This window comes from Neophocaena asiaeorientalis, unplaced genomic scaffold (genome assembly GCF_003031525.2).
Source record: "Neophocaena asiaeorientalis asiaeorientalis breed wild unplaced genomic scaffold, Neophocaena_asiaeorientalis_V1.1 scaffold78, whole genome shotgun sequence".
Lineage (NCBI taxonomy): Eukaryota > Metazoa > Chordata > Mammalia > Artiodactyla > Phocoenidae > Neophocaena > Neophocaena asiaeorientalis.
This window is the reverse complement of record NW_020175018.1, coordinates 6618776-6646682: the sequence shown is the minus strand read 5'-3', so window position 1 is coordinate 6646682 and position 27907 is coordinate 6618776. Positions and strand designations below refer to the sequence as shown.

Below are 27907 nucleotides of genomic sequence, written 5' to 3'. Positions count from 1 at the left end.
CCTGCCCCTGCTGCTCTAGCTTTGCCTTGGCAGGTCTCTTCTGCTTCCCATCCCCTCCTGGCCCAGATGCCTTTCTTGTCGCCTCCCCTCCATAAAGGCTCATGCTGAGTCCCGTGGCTGCCCGTGGTCCACATCTCAACCTCTGTACAGACTGCTGGCATATAATGGCAATCCCACGTGTATGTAACACTTTACAGTTTATAAAACGCTTTCACATCCATTTATTGATACATTCCATCATTATCCTGGGATCTAGGCAACTTTCTAGGAAAACCTTTTGTAGCGGGGGGAACTTAGGCCTGGAGATGGGAAGGACCGTGACAAAATCACTTAGAAAGACCAGAGCTGGGATTAGAACCCAAGTCCCTGACTTTTAGCCTAGCACTAGGTTTCATGTTCTTTATTTTCCTGTATGTGATTCTCACTTCTCTAACATGACTGTACATCTTGTGAGGCCAAGAGCCTGTTCCTCTACTTGAGTGGAGATGGGGCCAGTGGAAGGGGCAGGGGCTCCGGGTTGGCTCTGCCAGTAGGTGGGTCTTTGGCTTCTGAGTCTTGGCTTCTCAGCTGTTCCTACTTCATGGGGCCTTTGTGAGAATTACCTGCCACGGGCTAGGTGCCCTGTCCACCACCCGTCTGCTAAAGGTGCCTTTCTTTACCCCGAAATGCCCAGCACCTGTCACAGGAGAAGCCCCTGCTTTTTCTAAAAAACTTTAATTAGAATGGAAAGAGTCAAGAGGAAATGTTGAGGGTTAGAAAGGGTAGTGAGGGTGGTGTTTATAGACAGTTCTGTCTTGTATTGGGTGGAAAGCTGGATTAGACCAGTTTCTGTAAACCTTTCCTCTCCTTAGGCCTCGCTGTCTATCTCATCTGTTGCCCCAGATTCTGTAAAGAGAGAAAGGGCAGAAGGAGAGAATGAATGTTTACTGAGATCCTGCTTTGCCCCAAACCCTGCGCCTGGCACTTGACATGCTTTATTGCAGTTGATTTTACAACAGCTGTTTGAGGCAGCCAGTGTTCCCATTTGAGTGGAAAGAAAACTGAGGCTCAGAGGAGTAGGAAGTCTTGCCCAGGTTGGTGACAGAACTGGGACTGGCCTGGTCTGAGCTCGCTCTGCCTTGCTCTGGAGTAAGTATATAGTTTGCTGGCTTTCTATTCTTGTATTTCTCACTTACAGTAAGGGGGCATTAAAAACGAAAGCAGACATATTGTCGGGAGTAAATTTTATCTCTGTGGCTTTAAAACACAAACAAAAACAATAATTCCATCAGTAGGGGAAAATTGCGCCATACTGCTGAGTATAAATTTTACTGTTACAGAGATACAAAGATGATAGATGAAAAGTTGGAACATTTGTTATTGGGAATATATTTTATTGGTATAACCAAAGTGCAGCCAAACTGAATAATACCAGTACTTGTTAAAAATTGTAGTCAGCCCCTCGACGATGTATATGATTCAGACTGCAAAACAGAAATGTTTGATCTGGGCTGATAGGCGGGGGGAGGGGGAGGCAGTCGAGCGGGCCGTTTTCTAGAGAAGTCTCTCTGAAGCCCAAGGGCTAAAACATTTCTGGTGGTTAGTGGAAATTTGGGACTGGAAAAATCCTGTGTCCAAGGCTCAGGAGGGAAAAGCTTCTAGTACAGAAATCTTCCAGCCATGTATAGTGCCTCTTGAGGAGTGGTGGAAGTGATGTGAATAACTCCAGACAGTACTGATCAGGAAATGAGCTGAGGGAGTGGCGGCTCAGGACGTTTCATAGCAGTGATCAGGAGGTGACCGTGGTGGTCTTAGTTCTGGCCAGAGAGGATCCATTCTCAGCTCGGATGCCAGCAGAGGCGGTGGAACGAGGCCTCTTACGGCGGCACAGCAGGGGCCAGTGCTGCGGTGGCCTCGGGGACAACAGGCCAGCAGGCAGCACTCAGATCAGAGAGGAAGGGCACCGCGCTACGGCCACCACGCGTGTTAGCACATTAGTTCTAAGAGGTAATCATCTCATTTTTCAAATGAGGAAACTGAGGTGTAAGAGGTAATTTACCCAGAGTCACGCTGAGGACATGATAGAGTCAAAATTTGGAAGCAGATCTGTTCAGCCTCAGAGCCCCTGTTCTTTCTTTCCAATTGTTCGCATTGAATTCCATTAAAATGATATCATGACACTGGGGCCTTCTGAAGGCTTATTGGTGAAAGGAAACAAGATATGAATAAAGTCTTTATTTGCAGGCGACTCATGTTCGAGGCAGCAAGGATGGCCCTCTTGACTTTGCATTGTTCTCAGTCAGAAATTCACATGGCCTGTGCATGTGAGTGTCTGATCACGTGGCCCCTGGTTGGAAAAATGTTATATACCCTTAAAGTAGGGCATGGGAGGCTGGTGGTGAATAGACTTATGCTTTTGCAGCTTTTCTGAAAAGCTAGCTTTAGGTGGAGCCGTCTCCTTCATCATTCTGCCTTCTGGAGACCCGCAGTCATTTTAGAAATCTGATGAGACCTGCCTCTGAGTCTGTGTCTCACAAATTCACATCCGGTGCTGTTTTTCGAGAACCAAAATGAAAGGCGTCTGTGGTCGTAGCGCTGTGTCTGGTGTTGGTGGGCCAGCCCCACCATGCTGGTCAAGCAGAGAGAATGTTCCACGATGCCCGGCGATGTGAAGTCTGCCTTTTATGTTAGAGGTGGTGGAGGGCGGGTAACCTCCTCTCCTCAGGCCCTCAGTTGCCGCTCGTGCTTGCCGAGTGGTCGTGCTGTGTTTGAGATGCTCCCCCCTCCAGTGGCAGAAGACCTTTACCTGCAGGTTTATTTTGGTTGTCTCCAACTCCTTTAGCACTGGTTTGTCACACCAGCGCTCTGCCTTTCCTGCCGCTCGTGGAGGTGTACTTTATCGGAAGTTTCGTGGTGGGGAATTTGGCAATAGCTGTCGAGTGTCTTAAAAACGAGCTTATCCTTTAACCTAGTAATTCCCTTTCTAGGAGTTGACCCTAAGAAGATCACTGGATAGTATGCGAACTATATATCATATATATGTGTTTTATTTATTTATTTAAAAAAATTTATTTAATTTATTTTTGGCTGCATTGGGTCTTCATTGTGGTGCGCGGGCTTCTCATTGCGGTAGCTCCATCTTGTTGCGGAGCACGGGCTCTAGGCGCACGGGCTTCAGTAGTTGTGGCACGCGGGCTCAGCAGTTGTGGCTCGTGGGCTCTAGAGCGCAGGTTCAGTAGTTGTGGCGCATGGGCTTAGCTGCTCTGCAGCACGTGGGATCTTCCTGGACCAGGGCTCGAACCCGTGTCCCTTGCGTTGGCAGGCGGATTCTTAACCACTGCGCCACCAGGGAAGCCCCTATATATGTGTTTTAATTGAGATGTAATTGGCATATAACATTGTGTAAGTTCAAGGTATACTGCACGGTTGACTTGATACATTTATATATTGCATTATCTGTGCTTTTGAATTACAAATCTTAATTTAAAAAAAAAAAAAGCTCAGCACAGGTCTGTGGGAGAAGTGACCAACAAATATTCTTTGTCTCTTTGGAGCGGTTGGAGTCACCATCTGACTGTCACTCTTGTGCATTTTATGCCTTTGCCTCTTTTCGCAGCAAAGCAGTTGAGAGCCTCACCGCAGGGGGTGGCTCTGAAATTCAGCGGGTGAAGGAAGATGCTCAGAAGAAGGTGCGGCAGGTCGAAGAGCTCCTAACCAAGAGAATACTCCTTTTAGAAGAGGCAAGTCCGGACTTCCCTGGCCGTCCAGTGTTTAAGACTCTGTGCTTCTACTGCAGGGGGTGTGGGTTTGATCCCTGGTCGGGGAACCAGATCCCGCATGCTGCGTGGTACGGCCAAAAAAAAAGAGAGGCAAGTCTGAAAGCCCTGAGGAGAATGTGTTTGCTACAGCGGGTTCGTAACCGAGTGGGCAGAATTTTGTTCCTCTTGTCATAACTGTCAGGGTTTCAGCAGGGAGAAGAGCCCCCGTCGCTGAGCACCTCTTGCACTCCAGCCCCGGTCTAGGCACTTCGCGTATGGAATTTATACCCTTACACCCTGCGCGCTGGCCTTTATTGTCTCCATCCTCTAGATGAGGACACGGAAGTGCACAGAGAAATACTAACTAGTCCACGTTTAGTCCCGGATTTAAGTTACAACAGCTGATTTTACAGCCTGTGTCCTGACTGCAACACCACCCTTCTTTTTATCTAGTTTAGTTCCTTTACTTTACAGAAGAGGGAGCTGAGGCCTGAGGCCCGGAGAGGGGAGGCGACCTGCCTAACACAGCTAAGCCTGGAGCCAGGTTTCCTGACTCGTAGGCCATGCGTGGCCGCGCAGCCCCTGTCCCCAGAGCCCAGCCTCCATCCCTCCATCCCACCTGTGCCCACTGCCTGCTTCCTCTCGGGGAGCCGCTGTGTGTAGCTCTTCTTTCCCCCCATTCTCAGCCTGTGGTGGGAATCAGGACGCTCCTTGGCCAAACAACTTTATCTCCTAGATGTTGAAAAGCTTTCCTCCATATTAAGCTCGTCATTGAGTGATACCAGTTCCTTTTAATTCTTGATCTTTGAAGTCTGTTGTTTCTCTACCCAAAACCCTGATTCTTCTTGGCAGATAAGAGGAGAAATGACACCACAAAGCACTTCTAGATACAAAGAGCAGATTCATTTGTACTGTATTTTACATCTTATAGTGGGCTTTTCCACTTGTCATGTTCACATCGGCCCCCTGGGGGTGTGTAGATCCTAGGTCCAAACTACAGATGAGACCGGCTCAGAGAGCTGGGAAACTTAGTCTTGGTCATAAGCAGTAGAGCTGAAACCAAAAGGAGGGTCTTCTGAGCCCGAATTCTGAACTTTAGTTAAAATGTAGTTCTGAGACTTTTAAGAGACTTAATCTGTTGGTTCAGTCATCTTATTTTTCCCAGTAAGCACTTCCCCAGGTTTTAGGGTAGCAGCGTGACTGACAGTACCGGGCTGAATCCCTGCTCTATCACGAGCTTGTCACCTTGGAGAAGACGTTTGCCTTCTCTGAGCCTCTGCTGCTTCATCTGTGAAATGAGGCCAGTGGTGTCTGCCCTGCAAGCGTAATTGTAGTACCTGCAGTGAACTAACGATTTATGGAGGGCTTACCATGTCTGAGGCACCCTTCTCAGCCTTTCCATACACTGACTTAGTTTATCCCTTCAGTAAACGTAGGAGGTAAATGCTTTTACTATCCCTTTTTAAGAACAAAACCGAAAGCATGACGACACAGGCACAGAGTGGCCAAGTCACTCGGCGCAAGGTCACCCAGGTAGTAAATGCCAGGTGGTCTGGCTGTAGAGCCTGCATTCTGGGCTGGTCGAGTCTCTCTGTCAGTATGTAACTTTCTAGGATTGAGTGAGGATCAAAGATAGTATAAGTAAAGCTCCTTGCTCAAAGCACCGTGGAGGGAAGGGCAGGGAAGAGGAAGCCAGCGTATTTTGAGCTTCCTGTGACGCAGCAGGCATTTGACAGTCTCCCAGCAACTCTTTGAGACGGTGGTTATCCCCGTTTTATAGGTTGGGAAACGGGCTCAGAGAGGTTAAGGGACTACTCAAGGTCACCCAGCAAATAAGTGGTGGGAGAGCTGGGTTTTGAATCCAGTTCGATTTGCCTTTCATCTTTGTGATGCAGTCAGAGGCAGCGGCATGAGGGCTTGGAGACTCACATCTACTATTCGGTCACTTTCCTGAGCACCAGGCCCTTTTCCCCAACAAAGACGCTGCCTGCGTGACTTAGGCAATTTCCTTTTTGGCGTCTCTGAGCTCTCAGGAAGAACATAAGAGTTTTTTACCACCTAAATCACCTTGGAGATACAGAAAATGCACTTTAGAGTTGTGTAGTCATTATCTTAAAAATAGTGAGGGGGCAGTGGGGTGTGGGAAGAATTTGTTATGGAGATTATGGTGACTCCTAGGAATTTATGTATGTTTAGGTATCGAGAGGCACATTTCTCCTCGTTCTCATTGAAACTGTAAATATTGATCGGATTTTTCAAAACCGAAAATACGGTTCTTGTAGGGTCTTTTCCATTGGACATGCCTATTACTCTTCAGGATACAAGAGGGGAAAAGTGGCTGGTGAATGTATTTATTACTGATTCTCCCCATGTGTAGTACAATTCAGAGAGGGGATATGTGCTGGAGAAAAAGTCATAAATATTTATATTTTAATCCAATTTCCTTTCAAAGTGTTCCCAATTGTATTGAAAAATTGCATCAAATGCGTTTAATTTAACTCTAGGATGTGAAAGTCGCCCAAGCAGAGCTGGAAAAGGCCTTTGCTGGAACAGAAACAGAGAAGGCTCTTCGGTTAAGCTTGGAAAACAAGCTTTCAGCGATGAAGAAGATGCACGAGGGGGATCTGGAGATGGCTCTGGTCCTGGAAGAGAAGGACAGGTCTGGCTCTTTACCCCTGTGATGCTCTGACATCCATTTATCTGGCAGTATGATCCAAAAAAAAACGGAAAGAGTTGTTGCCTTCCTACCCTTTTCCCCTTCTTTTTCTACTTGTGGCCCATAGTGAGAAAACTAGGGATAAAATCAGGGTGAAAGGGAAAGGAATAGGGTAGTGATGTGAGGACAGAGATAGAATTAGTAGACAGAAGTTCATGCTGAAAAGTTCTACTCAGATACTAAATTTAGCATTCAGGTTTTGGCTGTAAGCTTCCTGGTAGCCAAAGGAAAAAGGGAAAAACAATTTTGGTGGACAGAAGATTCACATTGTTCACAAGACAAAACAAGCTAGTAACTCAGGAGAAGCCCAGTTTTACTTGTCATTGTCAGAGAGACATTCCTCTTGTAGGTTTTCCCAAAGGGAACAGTGAGTGGCTCCATCCCCACAGTAAAATACTAGTGAATTTTTTGTGACCTGTTTTCCATCATATCTTTTAACGCAGGCTGAGGGCCCAGATTTGTACAGTGCGAGGGACCAAAACAATGTAGACCAGGTACAGAGCTCTTCAATGGTCCAGAAATAAAGCCTGCGCCATTTGGTCCAGAGAAGTGGGTGGGCCGTACGGCTTTTCGGCAATCTTAAATGCCCTTTATGTCTTGCAACCAAACTTTGAATCAAAACTGGTCAGGAGAGGGTGGAGGTTTTATTCTTTACTGTTTTTGCATTTTGGTACTCTTGCCTTGCTTTGGTGGTTACTAAGTGGAAGATTGAGTTAACTAAACAGAAGTGAGACTTCCGGCTAACCTCTGGCCCATCCATTGAAGAGCCAAGCTAGTTTGGAAGTCGACAGAAATTGTTCTAAAGCGCGATCAAGGAACTGGAAGAGTACAGCCTGGTCTGGAACGGGGGCGGGGCGATAGGAGGAGCTGGGGAGAGGGAAGCTGGGGCAGGTCCTATGGGCCTTTTGGTAGAGTTTGGGTTTTGTCCTCAGGGCATATGAGGAGCCACTGAAGAGCTAAGGATGGGGGTGGGGGGAATGACAGGATCTGGCTGCCCCCTGGAGGATGGATTGGCAGGGGGCATGATGCTGAAGTTCAGATAAGAGGTGATGGTGGCGAGGACCGAGGTGACAGAACTCGGGTTGGTGGTAGAGCAGGCAGAGATACTGGGAAGGTTGGATTGGCATGATGGCTTGAAGGGCTTGACGGCTGCTGGATCTGTGGCTGAGGGAAAAGGCCGCAGAGGTCCCCCCGACCCAGGTCCTGAGTGTGAGCAACCGTTGGATGGGAGGGCAGTTTGCCGAGGTTGTGGGAAAAGGGGAGGAAGAGGAGATGTTTTGGGGTGGAGGAGGTGGGGAGATGAGCTTTCAGTTGGGACACATGGGGTTGAGGGATTGCAGGCATCCAAGAGGAGAGTCCAGAAGATGCTGGGCCTATGGAGTAAGGCCTGAATTAAAGGAGATGCAGGTTCATTCCTTCCCCAGCTGCTGAGCCTAGCCTCGGGCTGGGTGCCAGGAATGCAGAGGTGAACGCTGTCTTCCTTATGTGGAGCTCCCATGTGGGGGAGGGAACATGCGTTAAAAACAGAAAGTCACAATTGGTGCTGGAGGTAAGTTCCGGGTCTGGGCTGTGACAAAAGCCAGGGAGTGATCAGCTCTGCCTGGGTGTGGGGCGGGGAGAGCTTAGGAGAGGAGAGCTCTGGGCTTGGGGTGAGGCACCCTCAAAGGTGGGACACGTGGCACAGTTTAGAGCAGCCTCGGTCCCTGTTAGCATACGCTGTAGAAGCTTGGTTGCCCATCGTTTTGGCAGATGGAGCCCTTTTGGGGAAGGGTTAATGCTTCCTGAGTACTGACTGTGGTCCGGGCAGTGGGGTCTCCACGGACGTGGGTGATCAGGTCGGGGCCTCCCTAAGGCTGCCTGCTCCTGGAGTCTCCTACCGGTCCGGCTGGGGAGGCACCGAAACGGGATGTGTCAGTCCTGCAAGTGCACCCGTCTCTCAGGGATAGAGTTGCCTCAGCCACGCTCCCGGCAGCCAGCTCTGGGTTTCTGCCCGCTCGCCTGGGTGTGGCCCTCTGTGGTGGAACTCTTCTGGGCCTAGGATCAGTGTGTTCCCTCCCTGAAGGCAGGCCTGCCCAGGAAGCTAAATTGAGGTCAGAGGTGTGAGTGAATTGGATGGAGCAGGGGCCCTTGGTCACGCCCTGGTGAGCTGGATCCAGGTCTGCCGTGCGACTGACCACCGCCGCTGAGCAGGGCCCTCACCAGGACGGACACTGCCCGTGTCCTGGCCTCCCGCCGCCCTTTACAAAGGTACATGCTTTAGCTCCTTGATTTCCTTCAACTGGACCTTACAGCTAGTCCGTATCTCTAAGACGGTCAGCCTTGAGGAGCCCTGCAGGTCAGTATGGCCGACAGACATGTTTTATTTGACCCAAACAGTACTTTGAAAAGATCGAATTCGTTGCCGATGTTAAAAAAAAAAACAAACACCTAATTTCACGTGAAAGTCTAGATTTCCAGCTTCTCTTGAAAACCTGGAAGGCGTGGCAGGACTGGGCTAGGGTCTTGCTGGACTGAGGCTGCTCTCTTAGGCGGGCTGGTGCACTAGGCTGGCTACAGTCCCCACAGGCCTTCCCTGCTCATTTCCATGCCTATCTAGAACTTGCTTTAAGGTAACTAAAGCAAATCAGTTTTATCGAAGTATAAGTTGCACGCGGCACGACACATCCATTTTAAGTGTATAGTTTGGTGACTTTTTACCTCTCCAGTTGACTGTGTGATGATTTCAAAGTTGAACCCCTAGAGGGCAGTCTTACTCCTCCAAGTTTTGCGGGGCACCGCGCTGGTGCTGCCCGGCTCCCTCTGTACCCAATTTTTTTAGTCCTTTTGGGGCGCCATAACAAAATACCACAGATTGGGTAGCTTACAAACAATAGAAGCTTATTTCTTACAGTTCTGGAGGCCGAAAGTCCGAGATCAGGGCGCCAGCATGGTTGGGCGAGGGCCCTCTTCCAGGTCGCAGACTTCTTATTGTGTCCCCACCTGGCGGAAGGGGTGGGGGATCTTTCTGGAGTTCCATCTGTGCTGCCATTCATGCGAGTTCCACCCTCAAGATCTTATCTCCTCCCGAATGCCCCACCTCCTAATCCTGTCACCTTTGGGGGTTAGGATTTCAGTATAGGAATTTTGGGTGGACACAAATTTTCAGATACTCAAATACTCATTGCTAGGCGCTTTAACTGCTTTTAGCTCACTCCTCACCTTCGCCTTGGGAGCTCGGGAAGCTCTTTCAGACTTCCAAGCCTTTGCTTTTTCTACCGTACTGAGTTGCTTTCTAGGCTTAGCTGGAGAGACTCTTCTGAGAGTCCTTTGACAAAATGCTAATTGCTCAGTGTTTTTAAAAAAAATAATTATAGCCATTTAGCCACTGTTATTTGTTGAGTTCTGCCATGTGCCTGGAGTTGTGCAACATTTTAAATAGCTTATCTCCATTCCACATGAGCAAGTTACGGCCACTTTGTAGCCGAGGCAGTGCAGGCTCAGAGAGGTTAAATAACTTGGCCGTGGTCAGGGGTAATTCGGTGGCCCGGAGAAGGGTGTCCTCAGCTCTTCCTGAGGAGGGCCTCTGGGGTCTTGAGGGGATGTAACGACTCACTGGCGGTGGCGGGATGAATGGGTGTTTATCAGGTGGAGGCGGGAGCAGAGGTGTGAAGGGCATTCTGGGTAGAGGGAGTGGTGTGCGCAGGGCAGCCCAGCTCCTGGACAGGCTTGGGAGGGAGGCTCTGAGAGCCAATGAAGAGGGTGTCCGTTTCCTGTGAGAGGCGCGACGGACGCTGTCAGCAGCACCTCTGATCTACTAGGCCCTAAAAGACAGGGCCGCGATCGCCTTGCTGAGGAGTTTGGCCTTTATTTTGGAAGCCAGTCTGTTTTAGACTTTGCCCTGGGAAGCCTTGGCGAGACGCTTTCTGGTTTTCACGCTCACTGGAACCATTCTGCTTTACTGGTCATGTTTGTTGAGTCTCACTGACAGATTCCTTAGGGAGAGATTTCTTGCCCCTCCCCACCGCCCGCCCCCCAAATGCATAATCCACTGCTGTCGATGGTGGGGGCCAATGAAAGTCTTTGAGCGGGAGTGTGACTTGATCAGACCGTAGTCTGGCGGCTCAGAGGATGGATTGACCAGGGCCGGGCTGGAGGCGAATTCTGGCCCCAAATCTCCCACCTGCAAAATGTGGTTCCGTTTATGTTCGGTCGTTGGACGCGTCTACTTTGAAGATGTTTGGCCCTGTTACCTACCTCCTCCTGCTACACTGAGCTAAGAGAACAGCTTAGAATTAATATTTAAATTTTGCTCTCTTTCAGACTGATTGAGGAGTTGAAGCTGTCTTTGAAGAGCAAAGAAGCTTTAATTCAATGCCTGAAAGAGGAGAAATCTCGGATGGCATCTCCAGATGAAAACGTGTCATCTGGAGAGCTCCGAGGACTTTCTGCTGCTCTGAGGGGAGATGAGGAGAGAGGGACCGAGGTGAGGTGATGGGACATGGAGGGGGACTTTAATTAGCAGACCTGATCCCCCTGTGGGAAATGGATGCACATTCAGTCCCCAGGTCTCGCACACAGTGGCCTTCAAAATATTAGCCCCCTGTTGTCTGCTGAGGAATTACCAGAAAGCTCCTTTGTCAGGGGCCCTGGCATTTCTTTTATCCTTCCAGTCTCGTGTTCATGTAGAGTCGGTTGAAAAAAAACAGTGCAGGGACTTCCCTGGTGGTCCAGTGGTAAAGAATCCGCCTTCCAATGCAGGGGATGCGGGTTTGATCCCTGGTCAGGGAAATAAACCCGCAACTACTGAGCTTGCGCGCCTCAACTAGAGAGCCCGTGTGCCACAAACTAGAGAGCCCACACACCCTGGAGCCTATGTGACAACTTGAGAAGAGAAAAACCCGCACGCCACAACTAGAGAGAAGCCCGTGCGCCACAACGAAAAGTCTGCATGCCACAACTAAGACCCTATGCAGCCACGCAGCCAAAGAAAAAAAAACAAACAAAACCTTTAAAAGAAACAAAGAAACAAAATAGTCCACACCTTCACGCCTCTGTTTTCCTATGGGTTAATTTGTCGATGCCCGGGGACTTTATTTGCACCCACTGGATTTGGTTTGTCTCTGTGGTTAGAGGCAGACTTGAGGCCACCTTCGGTTGGAAACTTCAGAGGCAGCGGGGAAGGGAAATAACTTGTATCGGGCCTGGCAGCACTCGAAGGGTGTCAGCATGTACCTCAATTAATCCTGGCACCTTGCAAGGCAGAGATCACGGTCCCCTCGTCGGGTAGAGAAACACGCTCAGAGGCGTCGTGATATTTTCCCAGGCTCCAAGAGGTGGGTCGCTGGTAGAGACCCCAAAGCCCTCCTGGACCCCTGCCCGCCCCCGCCAGGCCACCTCCATGCCCAGCTGTTTTGAAGTGGGTGGGCAGGCCTGGAGGTGCAGGCAGGCCTGGTAGCGGCCTTCCGGTCCTGGTTGGACCCAGGGTGGCTGCCGCGTGTGGTCCCTAAACGCCAGGGGACGTCTCAGCGCTCATGGACTGTCTCAGTCGCTTTGTGGAGCAGGGTCTCCTTTGTCCCGACCACAGCAGCGAACCCTCCGGCCTCCCCGGCCAGTTGTTGGCTGTGATTAGCCCACGTCTCCTCCTCCTTCCGGCCCTTCTCGCCCCGCGGGCACTGTGCTTCAGTGGCTTTTGCGCCGTCCGTAGCTCTTTGGTTCACGCTCCATGGGGCTGGTGGTCAGCCAGTGCGGGTTGCTTGTCTTCACGTTTTCTTAACTCGGGTGCATTTCTGGGGAGACAGAAGGAGTGGATGATTGTTTTCATGAGTTCCTCAGCAGTGGGGTGGGGAATAGAAAGTAAATGCAGTGCTCATTCTAACCGTTCTGGGGAAGCTGCTGGATTGTGGATCCCTTCCAGGCACCAATGAATGCCTTTTCTTAGGCTGCACAAATGGAGGAGGAGAAGGAGAGAAATCGCTTTGAAGAGAGGATCCAGGTATGTTGACACAATTTTTACAAACGTATTGAGGATTTATCCCTGCCTCTTGCTTTCTTCTGAGTGCAATAGATACTCCTGTGTGACAGTAGCTGTCACTCGTTGAGTCAAGCTCTAGGTGTGTCAGAGAGGAGGGTTTCGTAGCCTTCGCGATAACTCTGGAGTAGGCGTTCCCATTTTGCAGATGTAACACATGGGGCTCAGAGAGGTGAGGCTCCGTCCCCAGGGTCACGGAGTTGGAAGAGGCGTAGCAAGGATTCAGACCTGCCAGGCCAATCGCAGAGCCACTGCTGCAGGGTCCCCTAGTCACCGCGGCTGCCATTTGTGTAGCGCCTGCCAGCGTAGAAAGTGTTTTCACGTCCATTATCTCATTTGATTCTCACAACAGCCCGGGAGGGAGGCAGCGGTGAATATCTTTAGAAATGGACTCAGACTATAAATGTATATATATTCGGTCTCCATCAAACCAGATTCTCTGCTGGCTTTTGTAGCATTAAGGAGTGAAATTAATGATCTGTCATTTCCCCCAAATAACCTGCTATGGTTTCAAAGGCTCTGCTGTGACTGTATTCAGATTCCAGAAGGCATTGGAGTCCTTTCCACGGGAGTAGCTGTCATCGTCTTAACTGATCTGATCCCCTTCCTACACCCAGCCCTGTTGCCGCGAGTGGTAAAGCAGTAACTTGGAGCTGATGCCACGATTCTCAGTTCTACTTGGAAACATTAATCACAGGTTGACAGGAATGATAGAATAACTGCGTTTGTGTGTGCTCTTAAAGTTATATTTACACTGTATTTTGGTTAAAATGCATCAACTTAGTGAATCTTTTTCTAATCTAATTTAGGCACTTCAGAAGGACCTGAGAGAGAAGGAAAGAGAAATTGCTATGGAAAAGAAAAATAGTTTAAAGAGGGATAAAGCCATTCAGGGTCTAACCATGGCACTGAAGTCGAAGGAAAAAGAGGTATGTCTGATACACCTGAATTGAGACTTTTCTTGATTAGCTTCTGTGACAGGCCTGTCTTACCCTGAATTTTTTTTAGCTTTAGGTGAAAAGTTTATAAGAGAGCTGAGATGAGTATAGAAAGTGGGGAAAGGGTCCTGTAGTCAGTTAGAAGTTCTTTTGTAGAGTAATTCAGTGCTGTCCAGCATGACTATAATGTGAGTTATGTATGTAATTTAAGATTTTCTAGTAGCCACATTAAAAGAAGTAAAAAGAAACAAGGGAAATTAACTTTAAAATACATACATGCCAGATGTTAACATGTAATCAATAAAAGAAAAATAGCAATGAGGTATTTAACATTTTTAAACTCTGACTTTTGTCACCATATTGGACAGCGTGGGTCTAATCTTTTGAAAGACAACAGAAAATTGAGATAAAGGAGTTTTGGGAGGCAAGGCCATGACTGCGACATCTCACCTGGGTGGTCTGCAGGCTCCTCAGATCCGGCACTTTCTCAACAGACCCATCACCTCCATCGCCGCCCCCATCTCACCATCCTACTCCATTTTCTCTGCTCTTGCCTGCGTTGGTGGCACCACCGTATCCCTAGTCGTGCCAGCTGGAAGTCGTCCTTGCCTTCCGCTTGTTGCCTTTGGGATCCAAGGTGGTGGCTCATGGTTCTTTGAGGTTCTCCTGTCACGAGTATAGCCATCAGTTATGTCTCAGTAACTCCTCGGCACAGATACAGAGAAGAGAACACAGCTCTGCTTGCCAGTCTAGTGGGGAAAAAAGACAGCATGAAGGTGTTGTGATTGAGGGAAGTGCAGGGGGCTGTGGAAGCAGAGGGAAGGGGGCCTAGTCCAGGTTAGGGTGTGGATGCGGGGAGCGAGGAGCGGGGAGCGCTTCTTCCTGGAGGAGGTGTCTGAGCTGAATCTTAAAGGAGGGCCCGGAATTAGCTGGGAAGGGAGGCGGAGACTGGGAGGCCATTTCGCGCAGAGGGGAGAATGCTGGTCAGACAGAGCCTTACGTTAGGAAAGAGCCCCTTGTGTGTTTGTGGAGACAGAACGGTTTGAGGTTCTCAGAGCATCAAGCGCAGAGCTGAAGTGAGGTGAGAGAAGAAGCTGGAGGGGTTGCAAGGGGCAGCGGAGGTGGTGGAACTCAGAGGGTGGCAAGGCCACTGAAGGCTCCGAGCGGAGGGGTGTGGTCACGTTTGCATCCGAGAGCAGCCTGTGGCTGTATTGGGAAAGGGGACGGCAGAAGGGCGAGAACGGAGGCAGGGAGGCCAGTAGCTGAGGTGAGAGCCCCCTAATTCAGAAAGGCTGAATTAGAGCAGTGGTCACAGTAAGTAGGAGTGGAGGGGTGGGGCGTGTTCAAGAAATACAACTAGAAATAATTAAAAATTAGAAGTGAATTTGGGGAACTTTGATGATTAGACGTAGGACGTGAGAGAAGGAGCAGTCAAGGGTGACTTCTGGCTGCGTGACTGGGGATATGGTGGTGCCACCAACTCCCTTAAAAGCATAGAAAATGGAGGATCATGGTGAGATGCGGGCGGCAACGGAGGTGGTGAGCCTGCTTAGAAGGTACCGACTTTGAGAAGCCCATGGACCGTTCAGGTGAGAAGTCCAGGAGGCAGATGGATCCGCGAGTCTAAAGCTTGGAGAAGGCCCAGGCCTGGAGGTGTAGGTCTGGGAGTCAGTCGTATACAGATACGAGTGAAAATTCTGAGAGTTGATCTACTTATCCAAGGATAGCGTGGGGTGGGAAAGGAGGCTGAGCCTCGGGCCGCAGGGGACAGCAAATTTCAGGAACAGGGAGAGGAATGCACAAAGGGGGCAGGAGGAATGGCTGCAGGAGTGGGACGCCGACCAGGAAACTGGGGTTGAGGAAGCCGAGGAGGTAGGAATTTGACTAACCACCAGTGTCAGCCGCAGCGGAGATTTGGTTCATAATTATGGTTGGTGTGATTTGTCTCGGGTGTTGGGAGTTCAGGGCCCAGTGGTCGTCGGAGACCCTCTGCTGTGCGGGGCACCGGTAGTAGGTCAGTTCTGGCTGCTGGCAGAGTTCAGCGTGTGGCCAGGGGAGTTCCTCGCTGACTCTGGGCCAGAGGAGAAGGTCACTGGAGGGTGAGGAGTTCTGGGAAGAGCCAGGCTCGCTGGTCGGGTGGGTCATCTCTGTGGGCAATAATAGTAACTCTTAGCGTGAGCCGGGCATTACAGCGCCCGTACCTGTTAACGCTGTTCAAGCCTCACAGTGCTGTGGTTGGGTGAGTGGTCGTATCTTCGTTCTATAGTTGAGGGAATTAAGTCTCAAAGAGATGAAGTGCCTGGCCTGAAGTCATCCAGCTAGTAGACAGGCAAACTAGAAATCCCACTTTTCTGACTACAGAGCCCTTGGTTACAAGCACTTCCCAGTCCAGCGGGAAAAGCTTCTGGGCTGAGCACAGAGAGGAGAGCCCAGTGCATACTTGGCTGCTCTTCCTTGTTTTTACCCAGATTGAAGAACTTAACTCTGAAATTGAAGAGCTCAGTGCTGCCTTTGCTAAAGCCCGAGAGGCCCCCCAGAAAGCACAGACCCAGAAATTCCAGGTAAGTGTTGGCTTTGTTTGAAGTGGCTCTCTCCATGATCCTTCCTCCTGGTGATGTCAGGGCTTTGCAGCTGAAAGGAACCAAGGGAGCTCTGAGTGGTCTTTTTTAAAATTAATTAATTTATTTTTGGCTGCGTTGGGTCTTCGTTGCTGTGCGCGGGCTCTCTCTAGTTGCAGTGAGCGGGGGCTACTCTTCGTTGCGGTGCGCGGTCTTCTCATTGCGGTGGCTTCTCTTGTTGCGGAGCACGGGCTCGAGGCGCGCGAGCTTCAGTAGTTGTGGCACGCAGGCTCAGTAGTTGTGGCGCACGGGTTTAGTTGCTCCGAGGCATGTGGGATCTTTCTGGACCAGGGCTCGAATCCGTGTCCCCTGAATCGGCAGGCGGATTCTTAACCACTGCGCCACCAGGGAAGTCCTCTGAGTGGTCTTTAGTAGAAGAGTTCACTCAGTCTAATTAAAGGAACGTCTTCTGCAGCTTTGGGTGCTTCTCCAGCCCTTTCCTCAATATGACAGTGAAGATGGTGACCACTACGCCCACAGTTAGGAGTGCTGAGCTTAGGCTGTGCCAGGAGTAGACCGTGCGAGATGTGTGGATTATCTCATTTAATCTTCACCACCCTGCGGGGAAGGTAATTTTCACCCCCCTTGTATCTGAGGGGTTTGTGAAGTTCAGTGAGGGTATACAGCTTATTCACGGTCACACAGCTTTGCAAATGACAGGACCAGGGTTTAAGTGTGGTAATTGCTGCTAATAAAAGCTGCCATTTATTGAACATGTACTATGTGTCAAGCCCTGTGCCAGGTGTTCTCCGTGGATTAGCTCAATAAATCTGTACAGCCGCGCCAGGAAGTAGGCACTGTTAATATCCTTGTTTCCTGCTGAGGAAATCCAGGTTCAGAGATTCAAGTAGCTTGCTCAGGGTCACAGGAGCGGTAAGTGAAAGAGCTAGGATTTGACCCCTGAATCAGTCTCGTTCCCAAGCCTGTGCTTTTCCCTTCACCCCCTACGTCTCCTCACCTGGCTTGCCTGCTCCCTGCCAGCTTTCTGTTCCAGGCTTTGGTTATTTGACCCGCCTTTTGTTTCCCCTCCAGCGTTGCACAGCAAGGGCTCCTGCGGGTCATCCCCTCAATCTTCCCTCTTTCTTGCTAATTTTAGTTCAGTGTTTTTTTTTGTTTTTTTTTTTTTTTTTTGTGGTACATGGGCCTCTCACTGTTGTGGCCTCTCCCGTTGCGGAGCACAGGCTCCAGACGCGCAGGCTCAGCGTCCGTAGCTCACAGGCCCAGCCGCTCCGCGGCATGTGGGATCTTCCTGGACCGGGGCATGAACCTGCGTCCCCTGCATTGGCAGGCGGACTCTCCACCACTGCGCCACCAGGGAAGCCCAAGTTCAGTGTTTTGAATTAACATTTTCTTCCCATGTTTCTAGTATCCCTCTACAGTGTATACCTGTTACTAATAACTAATGAATCAGTAATGCTCCATCATGGGATTAAGCCCATACTGCCTTAAAGCTCCACCCTCCCACTTCTTCCTCCCATGTTGTTTTTGGTTATAAAGTAGAAGTTAGGAGTTAAATCTAATTTAAGACTGTTTGGTTCTTCATATCCCATGCCTTATCTTTTCAGAGCTTTGGTTCACAGTAAGAGTAATTGAAGTAATTTGGTTTAAGTCCGGGTGCACTAGAAGCAGAGACAAATCTCTTGTCTTTGGACTTGCCTTCCCCACCATTTTGACAGTGGTTGATGAAATGGAGCTGAGATTACACTTTACACTGAGTTTTTTCCCCTTGCTTAGAAAATAACAAGCCTTAAAAGCTGAATTCTTGGCAAAACCAATTCCTTGAGAAGAAAAAGTGTATGTTGGTAATTGGTAAGCAGAGACCAGACATCCTTACGTCTTGTGATATTTTACTTGTTGGGCCTTGAAGGAAGGAAAAGAGTCTTAGACGTTTACGTGTTACCCAGACTTATTACATCCATTGATTAATTTCATAACCCTCAGTCCTAGTCTAAAAGTGATCTTTGAGGTCTTGTAGTTTACAGTGTTGGCCGGGTTTCTCATCTTGCAAGGTATGGAGATCAGACACTGTTGAAATTCCTCAGGTTCTGCATGGCACGTTGGCTGTTCAGAGAGCACTCATTTAATCCTTACCCACGGAGGCAGAGTGCTCACCCGTTTGACAGGTTGCCAGTACTTGAACTCAAAGTCTGACTCCAAAGTCTCTGCTCCTTCCATTTTTCTGATTATGTGTGTGTCAATGCACACCAGACCCTTATATCGGCTAATTCATTGCGAGGTGTGTATAATTTGAATATTGCGCAGACATTTGAAAATGCATTGTCTTTCACATTTTGGGCCCTTTTTGGGATGTCAAATGATTTGAACTAATTGCAGCATGAGTATAAGAGCTAAAGCTCACAGGGGTGGCATCAAGCGTGACAGTGACAAGTGGTATTCAGACTCTTGGAGCAGTTGCCACAGTGCAGAGAGGTAGATTCTAATCACAGGTGTGACTCTGTGAAGGTTGCAGTGTGGCCTGGCTGTGCTACCTCTGAAGCCATTTAAACAACGTATTTTCAAATTGGAAGTAGCGGTTATGTCTCCTCCCCTCCCTGCTCGGCTTTATAAAAGTAAAATTGCACACTGCAGGAAACTCATAAAATATTTAAAATGGTGGAAAGAGGTTGATAAAAGTCACCAGTAAGTAAACTCACGTCTAAAGATGTTCACTGTTAGCACCTTGACTCTTTTCAAAGCGCATTTGTACATATATATATATCACCTTTGAAAAATTAAATAGCATTATAATATGTATTTTGTTATGTAATCTCTTCTGTTTTCATTTAGCGTTCTTTCCCTGGCAGTATATATAGATCTAACCAATCTTTAAAAAAATATATTTTGAGATAATTGTAGATTCACATGCAGTAGACTTCTGTATACTCTTTACCTAGTTCTCCCAAAGTTAGCATCTTATGTGACATAGGACAGTGTCACAACCAGGATATTGGTGCAATCTGTTGGCCTTACTCAGATTTCAGCAGTTTGACGTGCAGTCATTTGTGTGTGTGTGTGTGTGTGTGTGTGTGTGTGTGCGTGTGTGTGTTGTGTGCTTTTTATACAGTCTTTTTAAACAGCTGCATATAGTCCATTATATGTATGTATCATATTATTTTTACTCTGAAGAACCTGGGGTGGGACACGAATTTGAATCCTAACTCTGCTTCACTAACTTGTATCATCTTGGGCAAGATATTTGCACTCTCCCAGTCTGCTTGCGCATTGTAAAATCTGGGTAGTCACATTTATGTCACATAATCCTTACAAGAATTGAATAAGAGCATGTATCTGGGCACAGGTGGTAACTCAGTAAATGTTAACTCACCCTTAAGTTGGGTGATGTAGTTCTGGCATAACAATATAGTAGTTTTTACTTTGGTCTATTTTCAGATTCTCAGTTAATGGTGTTATACACGTAGCTTTTAGTTTGAGGAAACTCCCCATATTATCTCTTGATTGGGAATGAAAGATAATGGAGTAAGTGATGGAAAAGGGAACCTAGATTTATTTATCCTGCACCTGCTGAAATGGGACTTTATGTGCCAGATTTTACCTTCACAACAACCCTGTGAAATAGAGATCATTCTCACACATGAGGAAACAGAACTTCAGAGAAGTTAACTTCTCCCAAGTCACACAGCTAGAACTGGTCTTTGAACTCTGGGCCTTCTGACTCTTTCTTTATTGAACTCATCATGTTTCTGTACTGTGGGGAAGAACAATTTGTTTCATATTATTTGGGCTTTAGTTTCTTTTTTAGGGGGGTGGGTAGGGGGTGCTTTAGTTTCTGACCATGTCTAACTGGGTCAGGTATTTGCCACCTGATTTATAAACACCTGATTGGTGTTAATAGAATCTGAAAGTCAGGGTGTCTTGCAGGAAAAGGTAAAAAAAATTCTCCAAAGGGTCATCTCAGGGAAAATTAACATGGAAAGTATTTTTATGAAGTGAATCGAATGTATGAATTTGAATTCTTCGAGCTCAGATTTTTAAAGAGGCTTTGTTACCGTTATTTACATGATAATCCCACAGAACTTTGATCGCTTGATAATAGCTATTATTTTAGTATCAACCATTGCTATCCTTTGTTTAACAAGCTCCTAACTGGTGTTCTCCCCTTGAATTCAGTCTGCTTGTTTTAATTTTTTGTAGTTTATTGGTGTTAACTGGAATCTGCCCAGGAATGGGCAAGACAGAATAGTGCTCTGGGAAGAACACAGGCTCTGGAGTCGTTTGAATCCCGGATTTAATCACTTACGGTCTGATGACAGACTAGTCATTTAACAGTTTTGAGCCTCAGTTACTTAAATAGGGATAATAATGTGTACTTTGTTAGGGTCCTGTGAGAGACTGAGATATAATATGTGTAAAAGTGCCTGGTTTAACCCCGCATACATAATCAGTGCTTAATAAAAGGTAACTATGAAAACTGTTCAAGGTGAGCGTTTTCCCAAATCATTGTTTACCTTCTTTTCTCTTTCGGAGTTTATTTAAATAAGCATTGCCCCAGATACATTTTTTGGGTGGGCCTGTGACCTAGGTTTCCCATTTCTTTTTATTTATTTTAATTTTAAAGGAAACTAAAACAGAAGCTTCTATAAAACCTACTTTGGAATTTGAATGGCTTTCTCCCTCAGCCTCTGTTGCTGTGTCCTAGACAATAGTTGGGGAAGCATGGGACCAGATGGCTGGGTTGTAGGGGCTCGGGAACAGCGGAACCCCTCTGCCTCCAGAGTGACTGTGGTTGTAGCCCACCTCTGCTGAACAGCTAGGACTTCACTGTCGACAGAGGCAGAGATGGATTTCTTGGGAAGGCCCGGAAGCTGGGACCAGTCCCTTTACTCCACAGTCTGAGCTGCGACCTTGACAGCTTGAGTGTCCCTTGCTTTAAAATTTTTAATCTTGTCCTCAATCTAATTCAAAAGACAGATTTTTTTAAAAGTTAATTTTCTTCTGAGTATAAGTATTATATATGTTTCAAAAATATTTTCAGAAGACTGGCAAGAAGGGAAAAAAGGGAAATCAGGAAGTTCCCCAACCACTATTAATGCCTTGTTGTTTTTCCTTCTAGGCTTTATCCTATGCATAGATTTTATTTTTTAGATCATTTACAATTTTATTTTTATTTTAATTTATTTATTTTTGGCTGCGTTGGGTCTTCGTTGCTATGCACGGGCTTTCTCTAGTTGTGGCGAGCGGGGGCTACTCTTCGTTGCGGTGCACGGGCTTCTCAATGTGGTGGCTTCTCCTGTTGTGGAGTACGGGCTCTAGGCGCTCGGGCTGCAGTAGTTGTGGCTCGCGGGCTCTAGAGCGCAGGCTCAGTAGTTGCGGAGCACGGGCTTAGTTGCTCTGCGGCATGTGGTACCTTCCCGGACCAGGGATTGAACCTGTGTCCCCTGCATTGGCAGGTGGATTCTTAACCACTGAGCCACCAGGGATTTTTTTTTTTTAATGTAACATAGTGACTTAGAAATATTCACATATTATCAACTTTTTGTAAATGTAGTTTTAAGGTTTTATTGTGTGGCTTTGTCATACTTTATTCGCTTTCATATTCTTGCACATTTAGGTTGTTTCTTATTTTTCACTGTTTTAAGTAGTTCTTTGATGAATGACTTTTTTCTTTTTTAAAGAATTTATTATTTATTTATTTATTGGCTGTTTTGGGTCTTCATTGCTGCACATGGGCTTTTCTCTAGTTGCGGCGAGCGGGGGCTACTCCCTGCCGCGGTGCGCAGGCTTCTCACTGTGGTGGTCTCTCCCGCTGCAGAGCATGGGCTCCGGGCACAGGGGCTTCAGCAATTGTGGCTCGCAGGCTCAGTAGTTGTGGCACACGGGCCTAGCCGTACCGCGGCATGTGGGCTCCTCCCGGACCAGGGCTCGGACCCATGTCCCCTGCACTGGCAGGTGGACTCCCAACCACTGTGCCACCAGGGAAGCCCCAATGACTTTGTATATAAGGCTTTTCCCCCTTATATTTTGGATTCTTCTCCGAGATTGAATCCTAGGAATAGAATTATTGGGATGATTGTGAACATCTTTATATAATACACACATACTTGATGTACATAATCTGTCCATGGGGAGTTCTATCAATGTACATTCCTGCCAGCATATTTCTTGGCTTCTAGATGCTTGGTCAGTTCTTGAAACGTGAATGTTAATTGTGCCATTTCCCAATAAGTTTGCCAGCACTGGGTATTCTCATTAAAACAATTTCACTTGTTAAGTGAAAGCTTGTTTTAATTCGCTCTTTTTGATTAGTGGTGAGTTACGACATTTTTTCATATGCACGATAATCACATATGTATTTTCTCTAATAAACTGTATTAATGAAATAAACATGTTCTTGACACGCGTAGACCTCCGACTCTGCTGAACTTGTAGCCTCTTGAGGTGGCTATCGATTACTAGGTTGACCCTCCTTTTTCTCTAGATGACTGTGGGTTTATCTCTAACAGAGATGAACATTGCCAGTGCTTGAATCCATCTCTGCTTTTCAAATAAAATTCTTTATTTTCTATCTTTTAAAAATAACTTAAATTGGTTTTTTAAACTATTACAGAAATAACATGCTCACTAACCTTACAACATTTGAAAATACAGAGAAGTAAAGGAAAAAAATCATCTGTATTCCCACCCTACTAAATACAGTTACTACTAACATTTTGTGCTTTTCTTTCTCATCTTTAAAAAAAAAGTTTTTACACAATAATTGTAGCCTTTTCCCCCTTAACATCAACGTTGTAACATAAACACTACCCTGTGTTATTTCAAAACTTTCATATTATTTGTGCTGTGGGTCCTGAATGTTATCTTGTGAACAAGGAGCACCGATTTCTTGGTTTGTTTGCTGAGTTGTGAAAATCAGCCCAGCTCCCCTTCCCCTCCTCTTCTTCTAGGGGTCTGAAGATTACGAGGCTGCTCTGTCAGAAAAGGCAGCCCTTTTGGCTGAGCTGCGCTCAGAAAACCTCACCAAGAGCACAGAGAACCACAGACTGCGTAGGAGCATTAAGAGAGTCAGCCGGGAGCTGAGCGACCTGCAGCGGGAGAGGGAGAGACTGGAGAAGGAGCTGGGGGCAGCCCACCGAGAGAGGAGCAAGGGAGACCGCATCACCCACGTGAGTGCCGCTCGGCCCTCGAGGTAGTGGGCAGGGCGCTTGCGCTGGCCGGGGCTCTTTGGCTGTTTTAGGGAGACAGATATTCATCGCCAAAAGCTTAGAAAAACCGGAAGAATATAAAATATTTCACTCACCATCTCATCACGTAGAAATGACCAGTCTTAGCTATTTGATGTTCTAGTCCTTTTATTCTCTCTCTCTTTCTGTCACACACACGCACACACACACACACACGTGTGCACATTATTGGTGTCAAGCTGAAAATGCATTTTTGTATTGTTTCTTTTTTTTGTTTTTAATTCAATGTTCTCCCTTTGGTGTGGGGCCGTCATGAGTGTTCTTCAAAAACGTGTTTTTTTGTGTGTGAACATAATGGTTCATCACTTGAATGTGCTACAGTTTATTTAACTAGTCCTTACTGTAGGATGTTTAGTTCATTTTATATATATATATATATATATATATATTTGCCTTATAACAAAGGCTGCAGCAAACATCCTTGTACATAAATATTTATCCACTGATTATTTCCTGATAGAGGTATAATTACTGGGTCAAAGAGTATGAATATTTTAAAGACTATTTCATAGATACACCCAAATTGTTCTCCAGAAAGATTATACCACGTTGCCCTAGGTGAGAGTGATCTTTTTTTAAGACTACTCTATTTAGCATTGGATGTTAGTATTTCAGAAATTCTCTCTGAATTTGGTAGACAAAAAAGTTGATCTTTTACAGTTTCTGTTAGGTTTAAATGTAAGTATTCCGCATCCTGAGAGTCACGTCCAGATCCACAGCCTCGGTGCAGTCGGGTAGCACAGGGACTGAGTCTGAGTGATTGTTGACACTCAGGTTAAACGAATTCCCTGCACGGGCGCCTGGGGCAGGCAGAGTCATTGGAGTAGAGAGCTCGAAGGAGAGCCCGCAGGTACCAGAGGTTAGTTCTCTGGTGGCTGCTGTTGGCAGGGACGGGACGTCAGGACCGTAGTTTGAAATCCTAAGGCTGGCACTGACAAGAGGATTGAAATATAAATGTTTGTCTATTTTAACAGAAATTTTAATGAACATCAAGAGAGCAATAATGGAAACTTAGGAAAATAAGAAAATGTCGCCTATAATTCCACCACCGTCATAAAGTAACTCTGTTTTTCAGTATCACCCTTTAGTCCTGGTGCATTTGGGGCCCCAGTCCAATCAGAGGCTAAATGCTGTTGTGTGTTCTTTGATCGCTTTCTCTCTCCTGGCCGTCTCCCCGTGTTGTGTAGGCTCCAGAGCAGTCATGCTGAATGATGCATACGCTTCACTGAATAGATTTCACACGATTTACTTAATAATAATTTCCTGCTCTCTTGGACATTTTGGCTGTTTAAGTAATGCCACAATGAACATCTTCGGGCATAAAGGCATTTTTTTTTTTCTTGAAATCCCAAGGATAGATTCTGAGGATTATACTAGTTAATCATGCTGCCAAATTGTTTGTCCAAAGGGCTCGCCCAGTTTATGATGCCACCAGCAGTATTGGTGTATACCGGTTTATTGCATGTTATTAAAAGACCTGTCTGATCTTTATTCAATGTTACTGAAAACCAAATGTATCTAGTTGAGATGCTGATGGAAGTATATGGCATGAGCCCTGAATGTTTTATTTTTTCCTTAAGGGAGGTGAAAATGTTATACATGACGAAATGCAAAGCAGTGTAAAACCCAGAGCTAATTCATGCAGCTTACGTAGTCAGTGCGAAAGATCCTCATGGGACAGAGTAGTCAGGGAAGCCTTCTAGAGGAGATGACACTTAAGTTGAGTGAGCAGTGTGAGGTCTGAGTCGTGTGCCTCTGTGGATGAGGTAAAGAAAAGACTGGCCAGAGGGTCCTTCTGTAGAGGTCAGTTTTCATAACCAATTCTTAGATCCTTCACTGTTGGATGACACTTTTTTTTTTCAGTTTAGTTTGTCCCCTCCATCCCCCTGTATCATATAAAAATGTTTATTCAATAGAAATTGGATTCGGGAGATACACACACACACACACACACACACACACACACCTAGGTGTATAAAATATGTAATTGTTTCTTTACATTATAACTTACACTTGAAATGGCTATATAACATTACATCAAGTGGATACGCTGTAATTTATTTACCAATCCCTCTATTATCAGACAATGTTGGTTCCATAATTCACTTATTCATGAAAACTCTAGTGCTTCTAAAAGAATTTTGGACTGCTGTTGATAAGATTTATTCCTAAGTAACATGCATACGTCTTCATAAGGAAGCAAGGAGTACTTGGCAAGGAATAGAAGGGGCATGTGACAGTGAGAGGGAGAGACTAGAGTGAAGTATACTACGGGTGGGAGTTTTTTTTTTTTTTTGCTGGGGATAGAAACCCAGCTTTAAGTGACTTAGGCAGAAAGGGGAATGCATTGCCTTGGGTAACTAAATGGCTGGAAGGACAGGGGTGACAGGAACTCTGCCGGCACCGAGTCCGTGTCTCTCTGAGAGCTGGCTTCTCTTTCTTTTTTTTTTTTTTTTTTTTTTTTTTGCTGTACGCGGGCCTCTCACTGTTGTGGCCTCTCCCGCTGCGGAGCGCAGGCTCAGCGGCCATGGCTCACGGGCCCAGCCGCTCTGCGGCATGTGGGATCTTCCCAGACCGGGGCACGAACCCGTGTCCCCTGACTCGGCAGGCGGACTCTCAACCACTGCGCCACCAGGGAAGCCCTGGATTCTCTTTCTTGCGTCCTCTTACTCCAGCTCCAAGTGGTTGGACCCAGCATTGCCAGCCCTGCTGGGATCACAGCTCCCCAGTTTAGTAAATGAGATGAAGGAGGACCCTCACACCCCACTACCCCTGTTGTCCCCTGGTCTGGAGGGCCAGACAGGTGAGGTATCAGAGGCCAACTTGGGTCACACGCTCATTCTTTGTCAGAAGTGAGTGTGTGTGTGGTTGTGTGTGCATGTGTGCGCACGCACGTGTGTGTGTGTGCGTGTGAGCTCGTGTATCATCACTGGCCGCTTCCCCTAGAACCCCATGTTTGGAGGGAGTGAGCAGTTATCCAGAGAAGGCGCGGCTTTGTTTCAGGGCCGTGGGCACCAAAAAGCAGCAGTGCCTCTGGATGCTCACATCAGGTGAGCCTGCCTGTGACTCAGGGCTTCCTAGTGTCTCATCACGGCTGCTTTTCTACATTGAGTCCTGCACGTTTCTGACAAGAGGATCTGGCCGTGGTTTCTTTCTTTTTGAGCATGTATCGCATCACAACGGTATCTCTGCTTAACTTCTGGTTTTATCCTAAGAATGTGACTGTGTCCATCTCGTGAGCATGCTTTGCACCCGATCTTGGGGGCACTGGCCTGTTCAGCGTCTGGGGAAACCTGCTGGGGGTGACTTTGCTTTATGGTGTTAGGACGCATGCAGAGGTAGAGTGTAACCCACCAGCCTTGCATGGCTTATCAGCTGGTTCTGTTAACTAGGCTCTTTAATTAACTAGAGCCTCCCACTCACCAGCTGCTATTGCTGTTGCTTTTGGATTGAAACAAACAAAACCCCAGGCCTTTTGGTGGCCCCTGTGTCTGGCTTGGCAATGGAAAGGACTCCCATTCATGCATTCAGCCACACTGAACGCTTTGTGCAGGCCCTCAGCTCTGCCTGGGGACAGTTCCGGGACGGAGATAGGAACAGAGTAACCACGGGAGCACAGAGCAGGATTGGAGAAGGCTCCCCGGGAGAGTAACTTTCGAACTGGTTCTGAAGTTTGAGTTGAAGGTTACCAGCCAGGCGAGGGAGACGAGAGTTTCGTATAGGAGGTGAAGGTACACAGATGTGAGAGAGTGTGGTGTTTGGGGGAAGAAGAGTTTGGGGTTGTAGTGGAGGGTGGCTTTAACCTAGAGAGAGGCTGAATTGTAGAGGGCCTTGGATACAGAGTTTGGGAGTGTGGACTTGACCTGCAGGCAGTGGGGCCCCTGTCGAGGGGGAGTTGAGCAGAGGATTGTTAGGATCAGGTCTGCAGTTTAGAGAGACTTGTCTGATGGAGGTCTGGAGAATGGGTTGCCTGCGGAGAGCCCGGAGACAAGAAGATGAGAAAAGGTACGTGACGTGTGTCAGGCTCCGGGGGGTCGGGGATGGAGGGGAAAAAGAACCTGCTCCTCTGTAATGGAACCGCTCAGGTGTGGCTTCTGGGCTGTCTGGGTGCATACTAAAGCTCCCCTCCAGGACTCGTGAATACTCAGCATTTACTCAAACGTCACTGCATCCCACAGGTAGAGCTGAAAAACACCGGTAAGAAAATGTGTTCCAAACACTGGTCTTTTTCTCAGTCCACATTCAGCTCCATCCTCAACACCCTCTGTTAATGAAAACTGCTGTTACAGAGTGATAGAAATGAAGCAGATATGATTTCTTAGGTGTATTCTTCTCCAGTGTACTTTCCAGTTAATACAAGGACTGCCTGTCTTTCCCTTGGTGCTCACAGCCCTGTGATTGGGCATACAAAAGGTTTTTCCCATTTTATAGATTAATCAGAGCCTCAGAATTTTTGTTTTTCTTTAATAAATTTATTTATTTATTTTTCTCTGTGTTGGGTCTTTGTTGCGGTGCACGAGCTTTCTCTAGTTGCGGTGAGCCAGGGCTACTCTGCGTTGAGGTGAACAGGCGGCTCCGGCGGCTTCTATTGTTTTTCTCTAGTTGCGGTGAGCCAGGGCTACTCTGCGTTGAGGTGAACAGGCGGCTCCGGCGGCTTCTGTTGTGGAGCACGGGCTCTAGGCACGCAGGTTT

General features: G+C 47.3%; 1 protein-coding gene across 10 annotated transcripts in view; it reads left to right on the top strand.

Annotated features, from left to right (window-relative positions):
* The window catches only part of CDK5RAP2 (CDK5 regulatory subunit associated protein 2), a 181755-nt gene that overhangs the window by 38629 nt on the left and 115219 nt on the right, over nucleotides 1-27907 (top strand). For 8 of the 10 annotated variants that reach the window (XM_024762298.1, XM_024762306.1, XM_024762301.1 and 5 more), the window contains exons 6-12: nucleotides 3596-3719; nucleotides 6242-6396; nucleotides 10753-10915; nucleotides 12371-12424; nucleotides 13270-13389; nucleotides 15867-15959; nucleotides 22919-23137. In XM_024762298.1, the coding sequence (XP_024618066.1) occupies nucleotides 3596-3719; nucleotides 6242-6396; nucleotides 10753-10915; nucleotides 12371-12424; nucleotides 13270-13389; nucleotides 15867-15959; nucleotides 22919-23137 (928 nt within the window). Of the gene's footprint in view, nucleotides 1-3595; nucleotides 3720-6241; nucleotides 6397-10752; nucleotides 10916-12370; nucleotides 12425-12996; nucleotides 13158-13269; nucleotides 13390-15866; nucleotides 15960-22918; nucleotides 23138-27907 lie in introns of those variants that run through there. The other 2 variants (XM_024762304.1, XM_024762305.1) reach the window with 2 other exon arrangements.